This window comes from Alternaria hordeiaustralica (genome assembly GCF_023758085.1).
Source record: "Alternaria hordeiaustralica strain BMP 2776 chromosome Unknown scaffold_47, whole genome shotgun sequence".
Taxonomy (NCBI): Eukaryota; Fungi; Ascomycota; class Dothideomycetes; order Pleosporales; family Pleosporaceae; genus Alternaria; species Alternaria hordeiaustralica.
This window is the reverse complement of record NW_026056819.1, coordinates 1-20923: the sequence shown is the minus strand read 5'-3', so window position 1 is coordinate 20923 and position 20923 is coordinate 1. Positions and strand designations below refer to the sequence as shown.

General features: G+C 44.3%; 3 protein-coding genes across 3 annotated transcripts; 2 read left to right on the top strand and 1 right to left on the bottom strand.

Annotated features, from left to right (window-relative positions):
* Positions 1-1442: 1442 nt before the first annotated feature.
* J4E84_010801 (uncharacterized protein) lies at positions 1443-3257 on the top strand (the record flags this gene model as incomplete). Its single annotated transcript, XM_049393356.1, has 7 exons — positions 1443-1678; positions 1730-2019; positions 2072-2203; positions 2264-2496; positions 2544-2965; positions 3019-3169; positions 3222-3257. 7 exons carry the CDS (start codon positions 1443-1445, stop codon positions 3255-3257), a joined length of 1500 nt encoding a protein of 499 aa, XP_049238887.1.
* A 2945-nt stretch (positions 3258-6202) lies between these two features.
* J4E84_010800 (uncharacterized protein) lies at positions 6203-12863 on the bottom strand (the record flags this gene model as incomplete). Its single annotated transcript, XM_049393355.1, has 3 exons — positions 6203-7147; positions 7236-12647; positions 12702-12863. The coding sequence occupies 3 exons, from the start codon at positions 12861-12863 to the stop codon at positions 6203-6205; spliced, it is 6519 nt and encodes a 2172-aa protein (XP_049238886.1).
* Positions 12864-13649: 786 nt separating this feature from the next.
* J4E84_010799 (uncharacterized protein) lies at positions 13650-15523 on the top strand (the record flags this gene model as incomplete). The annotated part of the gene is made up of 3 exons (XM_049393354.1): positions 13650-13785; positions 13845-14717; positions 14802-15523. 3 exons carry the CDS (start codon positions 13650-13652, stop codon positions 15521-15523), a joined length of 1731 nt encoding a protein of 576 aa, XP_049238885.1.
* Between the last annotated feature and the right edge of the window lie 5400 nt (positions 15524-20923).

The following is a 20923-nucleotide window of genomic DNA, read 5'->3' as shown; positions in this document are numbered from 1 at the left end:
GGTGAACCGATATGGAAAGGAAGAAACGCATGTCCTAGACACAGGAAAACTGGTATTTCTAGGTGCGTAGCGCATTCTCTCAATCTACAACCATGATTGGGGTTTATACTTTCAATAAGCATCCGGGTCGATCAATTAACAAGAACATCCCTTGCTTTAATTAGACACGCGAAAGTGGAACGAACCAGTGCAGAGGGTAGATACCGAGGGGTGTGATCATGCCACGTCTATGATGCTGCGCAACAGTATACACATGCACAGCATCCCTTGCTGTCGGGCCCAGAGACGGATACTGAAGGAGTCATAAGCGAGCGCTTGTGATGATGGCAGGTTCGGGACAAGATTGGTGGAGCCTGCTGGTCTAGACTAGAGGTACCGTCAATTAGCGAGTCGATGTGTTGAAGGTTTCGCTTTCGGGTGTAGAGCATTACATGCGGCGTCGTTTCCTCGCCAAAGCCCCACACATTCGCGGCTTTGTAATACAGTACCAGATTCGATGTTCCTGCAAAAGCTGGAGCAGTTCTGCTGAGCTGATACAATGTGAGACTCCTGGATTTGCGCCGCAGTCCAAGCCGCTGGCTACCGGGTCCCCCGCGGAGGTAGGCGTGCCGCAAGCGTCTGCAAAGGAAATCTTCCTCAGCATCAAGCATCGCGAGAATGATCAGAATGACGCCGACAACAGCCTGCCAAGGCGCCGGAGGCTTGGAACGGGATATCAGTGCCAATGCCCCAAGCTTCAATGCGGCTCGAACCACACACGCCGCAAAGCAGGTCGGAGCAGTCTCCCACCTGGGGCAAGCCTGAAAGGTGGAATGTGTCCATGTGGAGTCCCTCCAGCGTCAGGAACGTGCCCACTTACCCCGCGCGTGTCGTTGAAACGTGGTGACGCTGATCGCTTGATAGCTGGGTCGCACAACGTGAGGTCGAACAAAGAAAAGCACGCCAGTCGGGCCTTGCCGAATCTTCAGCTCTCGTCCCTAGAAGTAGCTTTGCCATGGCGGACGATAAGAACGGGCGGCCGGCTCGTGGAAAGGCTTCGCTCGCAGGTCATCTGGCGTGTCAGTGGATCCGGAAGCCACGGCGGTTTTCGCTAGCATGCGGGGTCTCCACACGCCAAGCCTCTCCCCAGCTTTCATCGCCTTCGCGTTTTCGCTCCTTCCCGCGGGTGGCCTGCTTTGCTGCTGATGGCGTCGTATCGTCCTCGATGAGTATCCACACGCTGGATCAATGAGTGGTGAATCCCCGAGCCTCGGTACTTTGCCTGCGGGATGCCTTCCCAACACGCCCACTTCACTTGGCAGCGTCCAGGCGGGGAGGCAAACGGCAGCTGCTTTTTGACATATAACGCGTCTATCGTGTGCGACTTCCGTGCTCCTACCCGGACAACCCACCTTCACCACCTACTGCCCTAGAGGTCAACACCTACCCTACGCGCCCCAACAATGGCCAACCAAGTGGCTGTCATGCGTGACGACGACGCGTTCGAGAAGAGACCCGTCTCTCTTAGGGAGAACGTCGACGGCTCCCAGGACGGCTCCGGATACGAGTGCGAGTTCAGCGAGCGCGAGCAGAAGAAAATCATCCATCGCATCGACCGACGCCTCGTCGTAACCGTGGGAGTGCTCTACTGCATCAGTCTGATGGACCGCACCAACCTCAGTGCCGCTGCCATTGCTGGGTTCGTGAACGACACGTGAATTTGCGCGTCCTCAAGACTAACGGCAAGTAGTATGACCGTTGACCTCAAACTCGGCCTTCTAGAGGGCTCAATTTCACGCTACTCCATCGTCACCATCGTATTCTTCGCGTCCTACATCGTCTTCCAACCCCCGGCAACCGTCATCTGTCGTTATCTTGGACCTCGCAATTTCCTATCGGCTATCGTTGTGCTGTGGGGCGGTGTCATGATTGGCATGGGCTTTGCCGATAGTTATGGTACCATGTCCGCGCTACGAGTCATCCTGGGAGTCCTAGAGGCTGGCTTTTTCCCGAGCTGTGTCTACTTGCTGTCCACCTGGTGTAAGCGCATGCCAGCCCTTAGATCGTCACAATTTGCTAAGACCCCTCTCAGATACCCGGTTTGATATCGGAAAGCGATACTCATGCTTCTATATCCTTGGAAGTTTGGCATCTGCCTGCGCCGGTATCCTCGCTTACGGGTTGATGCAACTGAAGGGACAGCAGGGCCTGAACGGTTGGCGCTGTAAGTCATCGCCCGGTTACGCCTTGATGCGACTCTGCTGACGTTGCATCTTCCAATTAGGGATCTTCATCATCGAAGGCGCGCTCACATGCTTCCTTGGTATCGTCGGTTACTGGGCTCTGGTCGACTTCCCGGACAAGGCGCATAAGTCCTGGAACTTCCTGACTGAGCGTGAAGCCATGTTCATCATCGACCGCGTCAACAGAGATCGTGGTGATGCTAGGCCAGAGCCATGGTCCATGGCCAAGTTCTTCAAGGGTGGTGCTGATATCAAAATCTGGGGTTTCGCGATGGTACGCCCCAAGATTTTCAATGATCCTCCATTCGCTGACGGGTATAGATATTCTTCAACACCACCACAGTCACATACGCACTGGCATACTTCCTGCCCATCATCCTAACATTGAACATGGGTTTCAGCACCGGCGCTGCCCAGTGCCTCGTTGCTCCCCCTTACGCTTTTGCTGCCATCGTCATGTACACCACCGGCTGGCTTGGAGACAAATACCACCTTCGTGGACCCATCATCCTGTTCAATATGGTTCTCTGCCTTGTCGGTCTGCCCATCATGGGTTTCCATTCCAACCCGAACGTCAGGTACTTTGGCGTCTTCTTGACCACCGCTGGCGCAAATAGCAACATTCCCGCGACGATGTCATACCAGGCGAACAATATCAGAGGCCAGTGGAAGCGCGCGTTCTGTTCTGCCATCTTGGTCGGCATGGGTGGTGTTGGTGGTATCGCTGGAGGTCTCGTTTTCAGGTATGTATCTGCATACTGCATTCCATCGACCGTGCCATTCTAATATCGAGTAGGGAACAAGACAAGCCCGGATACGAGCCAGGACTGTATGCCTGCATTGCGTGCTGCCTGCTCACAATCGTCATTGTCATCCTCATAACACTGAGATCATGGAGCTTGAACAAGCGTGCGGATCGTGGTGAGCTCGAACTGGAGTACAATGATGTATATCTTCTCAACCTTCTACTCATGTGGCAAGATATTAACGTACGCACAGGATGGCGACCAGAAGGGCTTCAGGTATACTTACTAGAGCTGCACCAACCGGATCATCAAAGCATTGATGGTTCTGTACGAATTCGAGATGCCACACCAGACGATCGTCTTCTTCACACGGATTCTTCTCCGGCTTTAGAAAGCATCCCGATATTAATGAACTCATGCCCCATTGTTCACTGCCTTGGTTGATTGTTGTCGAAGATAGATATTTGCAACGTGAACGTGAAAGACCTTGGACTGGGTAGCTGTACACGTCGTGCGTGCACAACCAAGCTGCTGTTATATGGTGTTTGGCCAGCCTCGGGATCAGTAATCATGTTCCTGTTGGTCTGCTTCCACTCAAGTACGCGTCACCCGCTCTTATAAACGCGAGTTTATGGGACGCCGAAGCTAGCGTCATGAAGGTCTTGAATGGCGGAATGCGCGAACGCGCTTCTTATCTGGCACGTCTGGGTATGTTGGTGGCACAATTTTCGCGTCTTGGCACGTGCACGCTGTCAGATTTCAATTTGAAGTCCAGGGTCTTACTGGACGCTGAACACGGCAAAGCCCACAACTCGCTGTTCAATAGAGCATATAGGCTAAGTGGTGTTCAGCTCGCTCCCTGCAGCCGGCTCCACCTCCTAGGGACAGCTCACAATCTTCCAGAGTCCTCCTTCGAGCTGTATAAAACATTCACTATTGCTGCCACCGAAATCGCCGCTCACGAACACTTTGCGCGAACTTAGCAGAGGCCACAAGGTCTCGTAGAGGGCGAAACGAACCTACTAAAACAGCAGCATACGCAGCAGTGGCAGCGAAGACTTCTGCTCGTCCTGCGCTCGTGCAAAGCCTCACACTCAGTGCAAATAGCAATGTGTATACGGCTATGAGCCCCAGCTTTGCGGTTGGGTTGCTCAAAAAGTAGAGGCTGACAATCGCGCCGATCAGCAAAACTGCAGCGAGCACCATGCTTATCGCAGCCACAACCTGTGCGACGAGTGTGTCGTTATATCTGTTTGATCTGTCGAGTTCCTCGCGTGGTGAATGCTTGGTGAAGAGCCAGTGGTTCCTTAGCGAACGAGACAGGTAATCTTGGTTGGAGGGCTTCTGAAGAGCCACCAGGTCTTGTGTATCTTCCAGAAACTTGCTCGCGCGACCAAATATCAGCTTCTTCGAGGAGACCGGCATGTTTCGAATCGCGGTCCCGTTGAGATAGTCCGTATAGGTGGTCAAGATTCTTTGACTGGGTTTACCGAGTTGGGCGACTTGAGCGCGCAAGGTCAGCGCTTCGTCTGGCCAATGAATCAGCATGAAGCCCAAGATGTGATGAAGAGACCAACAGTATTCTTTCAATAACCCCTGCAATTCTTTGAGCTTTACTTGAAGCTGCAATTCGAGGCTGTTAGAACTGGGTATCGCCCGTTCGCACATAACTTCCCACCGCTGAAGCGACCGGCGGGTGTCCAGATCGGCTGACTGCCTGATCTCAGATTCTAGACCTTCGATCTCATCTACAAGTGTCACCATCTGGCATTGCAGCGACAATATGTTGCGCGCTGCAAGTACCCCGAATTTGCGAAACACAAGCGGCTCATCGTCAGGATCTCGAGCGATCCATTTAGCTAGCGATGGATAGCCATTTCTGACGTCTGCGAGATCGATACCAAGAGGCGAGGTAGATGGGGTCATGATGTTGTGGCTATGCTTGAGCATTGACCGGTTTGGTTCGATATCATGTGCTGTACCCAGATGACGATGGATTTTACGCAAAGCAGTCATGTATTAAGGTGGAGTAAATAGGTCAGACGAAGCGATCCTTGTCTACTCAGGTACTTGAAAGTAACTCGACAGATGTGCCGGGGAGCAAGTTGAAGCTCGGATAAGCTCAGCCCATGCATTAATGGTGCCGGTCACACAAACGTGGCGAAGTTCATGCACCTTGACTGCGGTCAAGTTTGCGGGGCGGCTGAGGCCGCCCCTCCACATAAATCCTGTGTGTCCTTATCTCTCCACGCCGAACGGCACACGAATCTAACCACCACCAGATTTGCAATAGAACTACCTGAGCGGAGTTTCTTCACCCACCGGTACATCTGGAAGCTTTCACTATCATCCAAATCAAGACCACAATATCAAACCGCGGTGACACAAGACCAAGCATTACTTTGAGCTAAATCCCCACGTTCCACTGTAACTTCTGACGTATGTGAGACGTACCCGCGCTTGGGAGCTTCGACAGCAGCTGACCAGGTTCAAATCAAGTACCAGAAACGTCACCATGAGCCTCAACATCTCCCGTCGCAAGGTCGACTTTTTGATCAATATGGATTCACCCGAAAACGAAAAGTTCTGCGAGATGACACGTCGTAGCTGCGAAGATGACCGAATCGATACCCTGCCTCTTCGAGACCGACGTGCCGCCCGTGAGGTAGAGACGAGGCGTCGTGCGCAATGGGACGGGGAACAGGCGTTGGGACAGGCTAGTCCGGGGATGGCGCTGTTAGTTCAGTAGCAGAGATGCATCGTTAGGTACTCACCTACCAAGGGTATAAACACGCCCTTGATACCCGAAGGACGGAGTTATGGGTCCGGAAGGCTCATGATTAACGGGAAAGACAACATCAGAATGGGAGCCTCGGAAAGCATGTACAGGAGCGGGCGACAGTGTTGTACACAAAGCACGTTCTGCGGCTTGTAATCTAGTATTATATACACTTTAAAGGAAATGAAGTGGTATTCAGCGAAAGATCAAAATGTCAAAATGTGTGACAACGCCTGCCCAATGCCAACGGCATAGCAAAAGGCTGGAAATGCGACGCCTTCACCACCCAAACTCCGTCCGTCGCTATGCAAACGCTCCGAAGAAAAGTGAAGAGAAATACTAGATCGAGAACAAACAGCCTACAGCAAAGATGGCCTGCTACTTGGCTTCATACTCGTGTTAACGAAGACTGGTCGCTAGTAAGATTTGTATTTCTGCACAAATGTCAGTTCTGTTCACATCACTAGTATAGTAGCATCACTTACGTCTTCAATCTTACGCCTCGATTCGGGATCAAGCGCGTTGCCTACGCCTAGTAACGTATTGCTCACCAGTTTCGTGGTACCGACCGCAGGTCGCAAGATGACAGTCGGTCCATATCGACGCAAGGCCCTTGCGACACCCGTACCGCTACCCTCTTCCATGACGTTTGCAGGAATCGCGATCACCGCGTCACGAGCAGTGTTCCAGTCGCGTTCGAAGTGTCTGACCGCGCTGCGAAGACCAGCGCCCACACCGATCGGCTGGTTGGCGTAGTTCGATACGGCGCGTGGCTCTTCTGTATCGGAACTAGGATCTTCTCCATCCCAGTCGAGAGATTGATGGCGGCTCGATGAGTCAGTCTGTGGGTTAAGAAACTCCTCAGTGCCTTCCAGCACAGTTTGCGCGCCGATCGCCATCTTCGCACCCAAACGTGCTGCCCCTGACGTTGTGTTCATAGCGAATGCTTGTACACCCTTCCCCAGACTGCGCACAATTCGACCGTCTTTCTTGTACTCGCGCATTGGAACAACGACGAGGTCTTTGAGGCCGGAACCGACATTCACAAAAGGTCGCAGGCCTGCCAGCCCCGATAGTACGCCTGGTAACTGATTGTTCTTGACATCCGGTGACCACACGTCATTGAGAGTCTTGTGAAGTTTGTCGAACGATGTAATTCCGTACAGAATTGCGTGGCGTAAGGTAATGTCCGAGCCGTCGAGGACGAGAAAATTCATGAACTCCGTTGTGTGGCCGGACCGGAGGCCGCGATAGTCCACGCGCTTTGGCTTGTAGTCCAACTTGAGCTTAACCGCCATCACTTCCAACCGCTGAATGAAAGGCTGGTCACCAGCTGGGCTGCTAGCGGGTGCGGAATCATCTTTGAACTCAAAGAAACGCGTGATAAAGTCCAAAGCGTCCTGATCGATATGCAAGCGGAGTGGAAGGATAGACACCTGACGATCAAATTAGCAAGAGCTGGGATGTTCAACATGCATCAAGACTTACTTTAATGACGAGCTCCGAAGCCGCTAGATCAGTGATCGGCTTGACCGTATTGAGTTCAAGATTTATCATCGGACGAATGAGCTCTCTCTTCGCTGGATCGATTGCGCACGTGACAAATTTCTTCCAGGTAGAGCTGGGCATGTGATCGAAAACCTCTAGATCTCGTACGCGGACATTAACGGAATTGACTGTCTCGCCTGTATCCGGCGGAAAGACGACAAGGTCAACTGCGACCCCGCTGAGGGAGAATGCAATCTTTTTGTGTTTACTACGCTCGAGCTTGAGACGACGCCTGGATTTGGTAGTACTTCGAGGTCGTAGAGTAGCTCCAGTCGAGCGTGTCGCTGTCGATGTCGCATAACTGCCCGTCTCGCTGGCAAGATCGTCAATATCATGGTTGATACGTCGGGCTAGGGCTCCTTTCTCGTCCTTCACATCAACACCAATCCAGACCGAGTTGAAGAGGAAGTCTTGCTCAACGAAGTCATCGTCGTCATCTTCTTCTCGTCCCTTATGCCGTCGCTCCTCGGCGCGAGCCTCAACATCATCCACAGCTTTGCTGATAACGCTCCGTGTTCGAGGCCAGTCATAGCCGTCGTATAAGTTCCAGATAACGTTGACGTCGCGGACGCGTACCTTTAGTGGAGCGCCTGTAACCTTGAACTCATTGGATGGATGATATTGGTTCTTGGCAGAATCCCATTTACGGGCTTTACCCTTTGGTTCAATATTTGACTCTCCGAAGTAGTCGTCGTCAAAATCAAACGCTTCTTCTCCTTGAGTGACTTCGTGCTTCTCCTGGAAGCTCTCAAGGAGAGCTCGATCGCCACGCTGGCGAGTTATAGGCGGTATGGCCAAAGCGCTGAGATCTTCTTCACCCAGTAGACTGTCGCCCATTTCTTCTTCAGTCAGCAGGGGCTGTGAATTGTAGAGTCCACCAACGAAGGTAGGCTCCCTTGGCAGATCATCCTCCATCAAGTCAGCATTGCTCATGAAGTCATCGGCTTCTTCATCTTGCAACAGTCCATCGCCAGTGAATGACTCCATCATTTGCTGTAGCGGTACCATACGATACTGTTCTGCGGTTGATGGTGGCGTTGGGGGCTGTAGACCGCTCAGAATTGCCATGAGCGTCTGTGTAGAATCTGCGCATGACTCGATAACAAACAGCTCATTTTTGAACTCCACGTCCACTAGCTGTGGGTGTTCCTGTCCATCACCTCCAATATTGACAGATATCTTTGCGGCCGAAATCGAACTCAAAGACACATAGCCCAAGTTTTTCAGCCCATTCAATTGGCCGTTGGCAGAGGGTATGGTAGAGACAGGTCCGTGGTCTTCTTCTAGGCGCGCTATGTCATCTATAGCATGCATCGAAGCCTTGCGGAGGTCGACCGTGACAGAATAGTCGTTTCTTGCTTGCTTACCCGTAACATGCGCTTCCGTGAGGACGAAGAGACCCTTCGAGAGTGAGTTCCGAGGATTGAGACCAATTGCGCAATCCCTCAGTAAAAGATCGACCTGAAGCGGCTGAGAGACTGCTGTGACTGGCGAACTCGCCTGGGAAGATTGTCGGCTGATGGTCTTAGGAAAGGATGCGCCTGTGACGGTTGCGACGCTCGAGGCCAAGCCTATAGCCAGATCGTCTACCGTGCCATCCTCAGCAATCCCCAGCGCTGCCATAATCGTGCTGACTCGGTATTCAACGCAAAAGTTGAACAACTTGACTTTCACCATGGGTTCCATCTCATCGCCCACCATCCTCAGCATGATGACGGGTAGTTCTTCCGATGGGTCTAGCTCCACAACTTCATGAACCAATACTTCTTCGTTGCGCCGAACAGTCGCTTTGCTTACTTCGACAGCAAGCAAAGCAGGAACTCCGACGTGTGCTAACGCGGATTCCTGCAAGATGACTGAGACATCTCCAAGTTTCTCATTCACAGTAACGCGAGCATCCAGCCGTTTCACAGATGCGAGGCTTAGAAGGCCAGGTCGATCATCATCTGGCAAGTATTTGGTGACCTTGGATAATCGAGCCAGCTCTATCCCCAGAGCCTCAAAGGCTTTCATGTGTTCAAGATCTGAAACATGAACACCGATTTCAGCGATTTCAACTCGGAGTACGGAACCTTTCTTTCGCTGACGTAGCAGGGTTTCGATGAGAATATCGTCGTTGTTTTCGTACGGGTTCTTTGATGGCGTGATTAGGGATATTAGCCTAGTGAGATCCTGCTCGCCAGGAGCGAAGAGAAAGTTGATTTCAGTGCCTTTCAATTCTCCAAAAAAAGGTGCAGTCTTGGGGGCGACCTCGGTGTAAGGGCCAGTCAGCTGTGTCTCGGAAACTTTGAGGCGCACATTGCTTTGCCGTACAGCAATGCGCACCGTCGTGGTGTGAAGTTGCATGGAACATGACTTCCCCCTGAGGGCCAAAGATACCTCACCGAGTTTTACGTCGATCTTCGGAGACTTCGTGGGTGGTGATTCTTTGACAGGGGGAGGTAGACCATCACCAAAATGTACACCGCGAGGCCGAGAACGAGCTGGAGATATGACCGGACTTGCGACTGCGCTACTAGAGTTGATGGAGTTGCTCAACTCTAATATGCCGCTGAACCCACCAAATGAGCCCAGCGCGTCGTCTAGTTTCTGGATGTCAAACAAAATGTTGAGGGGACGGGTGACGATGGTGATACGATCGTCTTGCCCCTGCTCGTACTTCAGTTCTATATCGTGATTGGGTTGTTCTAGCGGGACATTGGCCGACCGTCTGGATTTCGGCCGTGAGCTGCGGAAGGAAATGATGTCTTGATCCAAAGATGCTAATGTGAACTTGCCAATATGAAGTTGAGTTTGCAAAATACCGGAAGACTTGCCACTGGTGAGGTGTATAGCCGAGAAATCGGCTCTCAATATTGCGTCCGAAGGTTGAAGTTCCAGTTGGTGCTCTGAAAGCGGCCCTTCCTGTTTAGATTCCGCCGACACGTGCTCCAGCCACGATAGAGCAATGCTCTGCACGGAAACTTCAAGACTGATAGGAGAAGATTCCAAATTTTCCGTGGGCTTCGATTTCACAGTTTCTTCGCTTGAGGAATGTTCCCCCGTCAGAGCTTGTGTTGCCCGAGCAAGCATAGCGGCCATGATGCGGCCAGTGGATATGTCCATATGACCGACTACGGAGCCGACATCGACAATGATCGAAGCCACGCCTGTTGTCGTGGGCTCCGCTGTTTGCCGAGATGTTTGAAGGGATGCGGGAGTAGGTCGTCCGCGAGACGATGCTTCCAGGGAGGGCTTTCGACGGTGTGAAGAAGAATGTGCATAATTGGAGAACGATCCTGGCATTTCCGTGAAAATAGAATCTTCACCCAGATTGGAAGGACTAAACTCCATGCCTGCCGCATCATAGGCTTGCTCGCTTGTTGCATCCTTATGCTCTTTGTCACCGAGGGCCATGGGGAACCACACAGTAATCTCATCTATGGTGAGAAACCGTTTGGCATGTTTTCGCGGACCGGGCGCGTCAGGCGTAGGGGTTTGTGTAAGTTCTGGTCTTGGCGGCAAGACCGAGCTCTGGCGGCTCCCCGGACGTGGAGTCTCGCATCCATCGTCTGCTTCTGGCAATGGCGCTAAAATGCTACCGGAGATCATATCCTCTGGTATCGGTTCCGACCTATCGGAACTAGATTCTTTACTTGAGTCTGACGAAGAGTCCCAGCCTCCGGGAACATGTCCAGCATGAGCGGAACTAGCCTGCGTCGCACTCACTGCACTCATGTACATACTTTCAGCCTCATCGTGCGTGAAAAACCGTGACTGGGCCATGTCTTCATCTGGTGAAGGCGATGAATCAAGGTGCTGGTGCACGTCGTCGGAAAGCTCCTGAGTATCATCCGTTGTTCGCTCATGTGCTGCAGCTAAGTTGTCAGTACTGATGTGGGTTGCATGGACATGGCCCGATTGAGACGGTGAGTCGATCACATTCGGGATTGGAAAGGAGCGACCCAGAGCAGACACAGTAGGCAAGTCTGACACGGATGCATCACTAGCGGCTTCGGAGATGTGAGTATGTCGGCTTGAAGTTGCACCGTCTAGCCCCCACGTCGCCGCTTCCGAGGACTGTTCCATTGCCGGTACCTCCTCAAGTTGTGAATTGAGCATGTCATTCTGCATCGCGAAGTTGAGCACGTCCTCTTCATACGATAAACTACCCTCGCCAAGATCAGAGAATGCATGATGTTGCTGAGACTGGCCGAGTGAAGGCTGCAGTTGTTGATCATACACGCCGTCATCGGAAGTAGCGTCTGCAAAACGATCATCGTCTGTTGTTTGCGGCGACAGCGCTAGCTGTGCTTGGTCCGGGGATAAAGAACGCTTGGGTGAGGCAGCTTCTCCGCGAGAGATGGCACTCTGGACTTCTGTTGGCGAAACGATCTGGCTGGATGACGCCTCTTCATCGCTCCGGAATGTTGTCGAGCTTATCACTTCCTCTTGTATGGAGTGCCTAGACTCAACAGGCTGGTCTTGAACTTGACTCGTCGCAGGTTCGCTGGTGGCTTCATGGCTGCTTGACGCCTGAGATCGCCAAGTAGGCGGAGATGACGTCGTCTGCGAGAGCTGCGATTGAGATACGAAATTTTTGACATCGGACACAAGGCGCCCGCAGATGTTTTCCACCCGCATCCTCCGCTTACCTAGCTTCGAGGTGGCGGGAGGCAACGTTGTAGACTCAGCCTCAATGCGAACATCTTTGGCAGTGGTCGAGTCAATCGCTATACGCTCGATGTGAAAGCTCAGAGAAGAAGGTGAGGTTTCGCTTGACTTTGACGAGTCCATGGCATCGTTAGGGAAGTGATCCTCCACATCTATATCGATGTTGTTGACAACTATGCTTAGACGATCTAAAGCGGTGTTCAACATATTGCGAAGATATGTTGGGATCGTCAGAGCCGCTCCAATACCAGCAGAAGCCTCTTCGCCATCGTCGCTCGATGCGACCGACTCGTGCATATACGTAGGTTGAGACTCGAGCTCATGCTGCAGCTCGCGAATTTCTTCCAGAGGCTCCGTCTTTATGAATGACTTGGCCAGCTCGTCTACGGTGGGCACGTAGTCGTCGTCATCGGTGTCATTGTCTGAACCATCGGTGTCCTGGTTGTTGGGGGCAGCGGAAGGCGAAGCGGCCGTTGAAGGTGGCGAGGATCGTTTCTGGGTGTGCTGTCGGCGAGTATTTGAAGAGGGAGCACCTTCGACATGCTCGGTCAACCGAGCTTCTACGCGTATGCCATGTACCTCTATCAATATCTGGGGGACGCCGAATTCGAGGACGAAGGTAACCTGGAGGAGTGAGGCTTGCGCTTTCAACAGCTGGATCTCGGGAGGGAGGGTGAGGTGTAATAGTGCTAGGAGTTTCTAGAACATGGTGTCAGTACTAGGCGCACAGTGATGGACATCTCCGGGACGTACCTTGACGTGCAACCCAACGTCCCGAACCTCGAGTGTAGTGCGCCACCCGACATCGACGCTCACGAAGTCGGCAGGGTCTTTGTCCAGTATGTCGATGTGGCGCAACCCGTAGAGGAGCAGCTTCCGGCCGATGGAGCTCGAGAGCGTAGAGAAGAAAGCCATGGCGGTGGAGAGGCTGGCGACCGGGTTGGGGGACGCGCTGGTGGCAGGCTGGTCGAACGCCTATCGCCGGGAGAGAAGAGGCTCCATGGATAGCGGAGCGTGCGGGTTGGTGGCGCGTATCACAACTGCGAAGTGTGAAAGTCGTGCTATCGGTACGGCGATGCACAGTGGTGCCTGCCAAGTCTTGTTGCTTCACCAGCCGCGGATGTGAAGTATGGACGGTCCCGGATCTAGAAAAAGCAGTACTGTAGGGGCATCAGCAACGGGATTAGTGAGGGTGCCGGTCCGCGTGGCAATAAAAGACGTGGGTGATCACAGGGCGAGGTTCCGCCGTCTAGCGTCGAGGTTGCGGTGCTATGGAGCGCAGATGATGTGTTATGCCATCGCAGGCGACCGTGCAGCTGCCATCACCCGCTACCGCCCCGCGCATGCACCAACGCGCGCTAGGCAATCGATAAGCAAGGCCCCAACGCGTCAAGAGCGCGTGCTGTGAATGAGACAACAGTGGCCGTTGCGGTGCGGCTTAGACTTCACATTCGAAGAGTGAAAGACACCATTCCCCGTGTTCCCGCCTGCCCTGCTGGTACATGTAATCTGTGCAGGCCTCCGTATCTCGCCGCTCTTGGCACCGTTAGACCCTGTTACGTCAGCAGTCACTAGCTCCATTCAGGAAGGAACTCGCGGAAGTCACCGATAGGGCGGCGTCTGACACTCATACAACAAATTGTGAATAATATTTCCTTCACCAAACATTCGAAATTCTGAGCCGCAGACACAGTCGCTATCATGACTACGAACGATGCTGCGAACGACGACGAGTGGGCGCAGGCCGAAGGCGTCCCGAACCTAAGCGACCCATTCATCCAACAGTACTTACAGGGCCGAGACGCTTTGGTTCAGCAAGAGAAGAGACAACGAAGCGGTTCGTGCCCCAAAATGTTCGTCACTGTACAGCATGTGCAGTGGTCTAACAGCCTCCAGACTATCTTTTCCGCCAGAATCTCTCGCCCATGGCCCAGGAAGCATGCGCCATCGTCTCCCAGATTCGATTTGAGGAGCAACAGACCCTCTGGACAAAGGAATACGAAGACAGCTTACTAACCGAACATGTCGATGTCTTTCCAGGCATGATGTTCTCACTTGCCAAGGAGCGCATGGAGAAGAGCAAGCTGTGGCAGATAGTCAAGCGAATGCCGAAAGGCGCACTCTTGCACTGTCACTTGGAAGCCATGGTGGACCTTGACTGGGCGCTTGAAGAAGCTTTCAACACTGAGGGTGTCTGCGTTATTGCTGATAGTCCCATCACCGACGACAAGACCAGGCGCAAAACCGGCTTCTCCTTCACCTACTCCAAGGACGCGAACGGTGACGCTTCAATATGGAACGACAGCTACACTGCGAACACCGCGGTGCCTGTAAATCAAGCCGCGGATACCTTTCCAAATGGTGGCAAGAAGGCCTTCATCGAATGGATTCGCTCCCGCGTCACTATTACCCATTCAGAGCACCTCTCTCATCACGAAGGTCCCAACGAAGTATGGCGCAAGTTCATATCATGCTTTCCTATTCTCGGCTCCCTCATATACTACGAGCCCATATTCCGCAAGTTTGTACGCAGGATGTGCAAGGCTCTAGTCGACGATGGCGTATACTACGTTGACTTGCGTGCAGCGTTCTATACGCCCTACCGCAGCAGCAAAAAAGAGATCTGGGACTCGGATCACTTCAATTTGCTTGAGCATCTGGCGGACGAGATTGAGAAGTTCAAGGCGAGTGAGGACGGGAAAGACTTTTGGGGCGCTAGAATGATCTGGACGACCATTAGACAGTTCGGAAAGAAGCAGGTGATTGAGAGTAAGTTGCTTGCCGCTCGCACACATCTCGTCCATTTTCAACGCGTCTGGGAGCTTTTGTATTACCAAACTAACAATCGGCCAGGCATGAAGCAATGCATCGAGATGAAGATCGAATTCCCCGAGATTATCGCAGGCTACGATCTCGTAGGCCAGGAAGATCTCGGCCGCCCGCTTTCGGACCTTGCACCCGAGCTTTTCTGGTTTCGCAAGGCCTGCGCCCAAGAAGGAGTCGACATACCTTTCTTCTTCCATGCCGGGGAAACGCTTGGCGACGGCGACTCAACTGACGAGAATCTCTTTGACGCTATTATCTTGGGTACGCGGCGCATAGGGCACGGGTTCAGCCTTTACAAGCACCCACTCCTTATCGACATGGTCAAGGAGAAGAGAATCCTAGTGGAGAGCTGCCCAGTATCCAATGAAGTGCTAAGACTTTGCTCGAGCATCATGTCGCATCCTCTGCCAGCGCTGCTTGCCCGTGGGGTTCCTTGCTCGCTTTGCAACGATGATCCCACCATCCTTGGTCAAGGTGTATCTGGCATGTCGCACGACTTTTGGCAAGCGCTTCAAGGATGGGAGAATCTTGGTCTTGAAGGCCTGGGCTCATTGGCGGAGAACAGCGTGCGTTGGGCTAGTCTGGATGATTACAGTGCGAAAGAGTGGACCCAGGATGTCAAGGATGGAATGTTTGGGAAGGGTGTACGGGCACAAAGATTGAAGGAGTGGGTGAGCAAGTGGGAGAAGTACTGTGCTTGGATCGTCGAAGAGTACGGTGTGGATGAGAACGTAGAGCCGGAAGAGTGAATCTCTACAAGGCATAAGAACTGCTTCAGCACGGCACGTACATGGAGGAACGAGATTCAAGATCGTGTTTGGCAAGGTACAACACTCGAAAGGCATAACCATCCTCTTTTCGAAAATCATGAGTGCGATAAGGTAGCGAGATGATCTGCCAATGAAAGACATTCAGCATGAACTTAATCGCCGCTAGGACTATCCCCTAATTAGTTAAAAAAACACCCGACCAACCGTATGCCAAGCTGTCGTACGCTATCTTCACTACTGTGAGTATTCTTATTCTTACCTTATTCCCTACTCTAAAATAAAAGTAGGTAACATTATTTACTAAGTAATCTAGAAGTAGGTCTAAAACTTATTACTAATTGCTCTGCTTATAGAGCTATATATACTTAACTAATACTAAATAAAAGCGTAGCTACTAAGTAGTAGACTAGAAGTAATTATTTAACTAAATATAAAACAAAATTATAGTAATTATTACTATAAGTATAGTATAATAGTATTTTAGTATATTAACTTACTATACTATACTTAGTTAGAAATATTAAAACTCTAGATAATTATATATACTATAAAGTATAATATTATAATATTATAATATATATATAATACTCTAAATAAAAGTAAAATCTAAAGTAATTCTAAATAGAATTAGCTACTTTACATTCTAGCTACACTAAAAAGTAGTATTTTAAATTTTTAAAGTATTAAGCTATATAAGTCTTTAGACTTATACTAGCTACTTTTTATTAAGCTATTTAAGTTATACTTTATACTATATATAATAATTTTACTTTTATCTAAAGTCTTTTTACTTTTATTTAAACTATTAATATATTATATTTTATAGTATATATAATTATCTAAAGTTTTAATATTTCTTACTAAGCTTAGTGTAGTAAGCTAATATAGTATAATATATTAACCTACTATAGTAGCTTACAAAACGCTAACTCTTAATAATTATAGTAATTAAGTTCTATAGCTAATTAGATATTTTCTTTTAGTTTACTAATTATAGAGACTACTTTTATCTTTTATTATTTAATCTAAATAGCTTTATAAGTAAGGTAATAATAATTAATTAAACTTAAAATAATACGTGTATAGTATAAATTATAATATAATTACTTATAAAGTAAGTAATTATAGCTAATAAAAGCTTAGTAATACTAAATAGTATAGACTCTAAGGCCTACGTAACTACTAAGCTCTACTAAAATCTAAATAATACTCTTAAGTATTAGCTAGAAAGTAAAGCGTCTTAAGTCTAGAATAGACCTACTTAAGATTTTACTATATACCTTTCTATAGACTATTATATAATAATATAAGTATTTAAAAAATACTAGTATATTAATAAATAGCTTGTATATAGTACTTTAAATATAGTAACTTATTTAGAAATACTATATTAGTAAAGTATAGATAAGATATTTAATTTAGACTATCTAAAATAATATTAAATACTTATATAAGCTAATTAAAGCTAAAGTAAGATTTACTTATATAATTCTTTATAAAGTAGAGTTTTATATCTAACTAATATTAAAGAAAGTATAAAAGCTAGTTAGTTAAGCTTATATAATGTAATTAGCTATTTAAAATAAAGTAATTATAGTTAATTAGTGTTTTATATAATAAGCTATATATAAAAAGATTACTAGTAAAAAGCTTCTATAATCTAGTTTAGTTTTAGCTAATCTTAAGAAGCTTTTCTAAAGTATATAGCTATTTAAAAGATATTCTTTTTAAACTACTAAATTAATATAATATCTTTTAGTTCTTACTTTTAAAATTAGTTCTCTATAACTAAGTTTTAATACTTTTCTTTCTTAAGTTTAGAGAAATTCTTTTAGTATAGATATATCTTAATATTACTTAGTAAAAGTCTTAGCTTAGTATACTATTACTTTTATAAAGTAAAGCTATAGCTTTAATAATATTATTTAGTATCTTTAGCTTTTACTAAATATAAAATTGTTAATAAAAAAAGTAAACTAAGCTTTAGCTAGTAAAAATATACTAAATATATAAACTAAATTTATATATATTTTTCTTTATTATAAATCTATTTACTTTTTATTAATTAATAGAAAATACTACTTCTTTTCTAGGTTTATTTAGAAAGTTAATAATTACTTCTAAAAGATTATTCTAATTATTTATAGAATTATACAAATTAAAACTAGTATATTATCTACTTTTAATATCTTTTATCTAAGTATATCTATTTTTTTTTTATTCTTCTAACTAATATATATTTTGTAAAAGCTATATAAGTAAAAGCAAAACCTTCTAAGCTATATAGTAGAAAAAATTAAATAAAGAAGTATAAAAAAGGTTATCTTTTCTAAAGATATATAACTAGATTAGTAGACTAGCTAGAATAAAGATTACTAGTATTTTAAAAAGCTAGAACTTTTTTTTTTAAAATAGTCTATAACTATCTATTTTTAGTAAGCTTTAAGCGCTAGTAAACTAGCGTTAAGAGAAAGAGTAATAAAAAATCTTTACTTTAACTAGCTATATCTTTTTAAGTAAGTAAAAAATATCTAACTCTTTTTTTTTACATTATTTTCTAAAACTCTTTTTAATACTATTTCTAGAATTTTAGAGAGTTTACTTAGAGAGTTATTTAGAAATTTTAAAATAGTTAATAGTTAAACTTGCTTCTTAGTATATAATTTCTTACTAATATTTATACTTTTATTTCTATAGCTTAGACTTAAAACTTAATTTTTAAATCTTTATTAGCTTAGTTATACTACTTTAAAGTTTAAATATATTTATATATTAAATTTAAATTTTAAAAGTGTTTTTCTATAAACTAGTATTATATACTTATATAAACTACTTCTATTAGTTAATCTTACTCTATTTTCTATTATAAGCTTTTTTTAACCTTTTTAACTTTATTAAAGTTAAATAAAGTACTAAAAAAGTATTTTATAATTTATAGAATTAAACTATAATCTTAAGCTAAAACTTAAAAATTCTACTTCTAGTTTTTTCTTAGAAAAATAAGTTTAAGTAAGTTTAAAAGCTTTAAAGTTAAAAACTAAAATCTAAATTTTAAAATTACAAAAAGTAACTACTATTAAGATATCTTAATATAAGATTATTATAATAATATAGACTTTACTTAAATTATAAAACTTTACTTTTTTTTTACTATTTAAAAAGATATACGCTAATCTAGAGAGTAATAATTAAAAGCTCTCTTAAAAAATAGTATATTATAGTATAAAGGCTTACTAAGCTATGTTACTAAGTTCTTTAAAACTAGTTTAGTGTATTCTCTTTTAGATAATATAAAGAGTTTTGCCTTAGCTACTTTAGCTCTTTAAATAAATAGCTTTTAAAAATATAACTTTTAGAATATTTTTTTCTTCTTATTACTCTACTAAAAAATATTATAGTTAACTTGTTCTAATTTAGTAGAATCTATACCTCTTACTCTTTACTAAAGATTATAGTAATAACTTAAAATTTTAGCTTAAAATAATAAATAAGCTAAACTATTATAAAGAAAAGCTTAAAAGCTAGCTAGAATATATTATCTTTTAGCTAAGAAGAAAAGTTATACATATAATACTATTTTAGATAAGTTACTTAAGAAAATTTAATATAATATAAGTTTATATTATAAAGGTTCTTAGATAAATAATTCTATAATAATATACTAAAAGAATACTTCTAAAAAGCTATATAAAATTTAAATAAAGTAGTAAAGTATCTATTAATTAATTAAATACTACTTCTATAAAGCTTACTTCTAATAAGAAAAACTTTAAGAATAAGTATCTAAGAATATAGTAGTTTAATAATAATTTATATTTAAAATTTACATTACTTATAATACGTATAGTTATTTTAGAAAACTAAATAATTATTAACTTAATAAACTATATAAAATTAAAAAAGAAACTAAGACTATATAAAGTTAAAATAAAACTTGTATAAGTTTTAGTTAAGATAATTAATAAGTAAAAGTAACTTTAAATTAAGAACTTACTAAAGTATATATAGAAAGAGTTTATAGAATCTTCTTAAATTAGTTATATCTAAAGTAAGTAACTACTAATAAATAAATATAAAAAGAAAAAAGGCGCTTATACAAATACTATAGTAATAATAAATACTATACTATAAAGTTTTCTTTACTATAAGCTATAAATCTTTTTAGCTATACTTATATTAGAGTATTAAGCGTATTATATAATAAACTAGAGAAAAAAAGTAGTTAAAGAATAGACTTTAATTTAAAAAACTAAACTTGTTTTACTTAAGTTAAAAGTAATAAGATAAAAAGTAAAAAGAAGTAGTAAGAATAGTAGAATTTTATTAGAGATAGTCTACTAAAACTTTAAATATAATATATTTACTAATTTATACTACTAAATATATATATACTATAACTAATACTTGTTATTTTATACTTAAACTAGTTTCTACTAAGTTTATAAAGTAAGCTAATTTAATATATATAAAAGTTTTCTAGCGTTCTGTTATTATAATTAGAAGTAAAGTATAATTAGTTTCTTATATAGTATTAGTATCTATAAGAGTTAGTAAAAATAGAAAGAATACTTAGATATAGAATATTAAGAGTTAAAATAAATTTATTTTTACTTTAAGCTATAATTAGATAAATAACAATATTATAAACTTAGCGCTAGCTAGAAATTTATTTACTATATTATTATATAGTACCTAATTTTATAGTAAGAAAGAAAAGAAGCTATAGAATATTCTTTTTTCTATCTCTACTAGTACTTTTATAATATAAATATAAATAGGCTTTATATCTAATATATAATAAGTGTAAAGATTATAATAACTTAGTTATTATTATCTTTTTATTATTATTAAGCTTTGTTAAGATTGCACTTATTATAATTTCTTAACAAATTAGAAAAATTCCTAGTAAATCTAATTACTTACGTAATTAAGATTTTAGTAGCTAGTTTTAATCTGCTATACTAGGAGATTCTAAAACACCTCTATTTATCTTAGCCTAGTTAATATTAGAGTTATTACGTAATTTAATAACTCTTATCTTCTTATCTCTCTTTTTGCAATTGCTAAAAGATCTAGTAATAAACTAATTATTAGTCTATGCAATACAACGCATAGACTAATATAATTAGTACTAGTCTAGATTATAAATCTAGGAGATAAGAAGGATTTAGCAGACTTAGATTATAAATCTAGAAATTAATAGAAATTAAGCGGATTTAATTATAAATTCTTATCTTTAGGCGGAAATAGGCAGATATTTACGCAATTATTCTAGTAGCTATTTTCTATAAAAGAAATAGCAATTCTCTATAGTTATTCTTTACCTAGCAACAATATTATTACCTTTTACCTACTATTTACTCTGCAATTACTTTATTG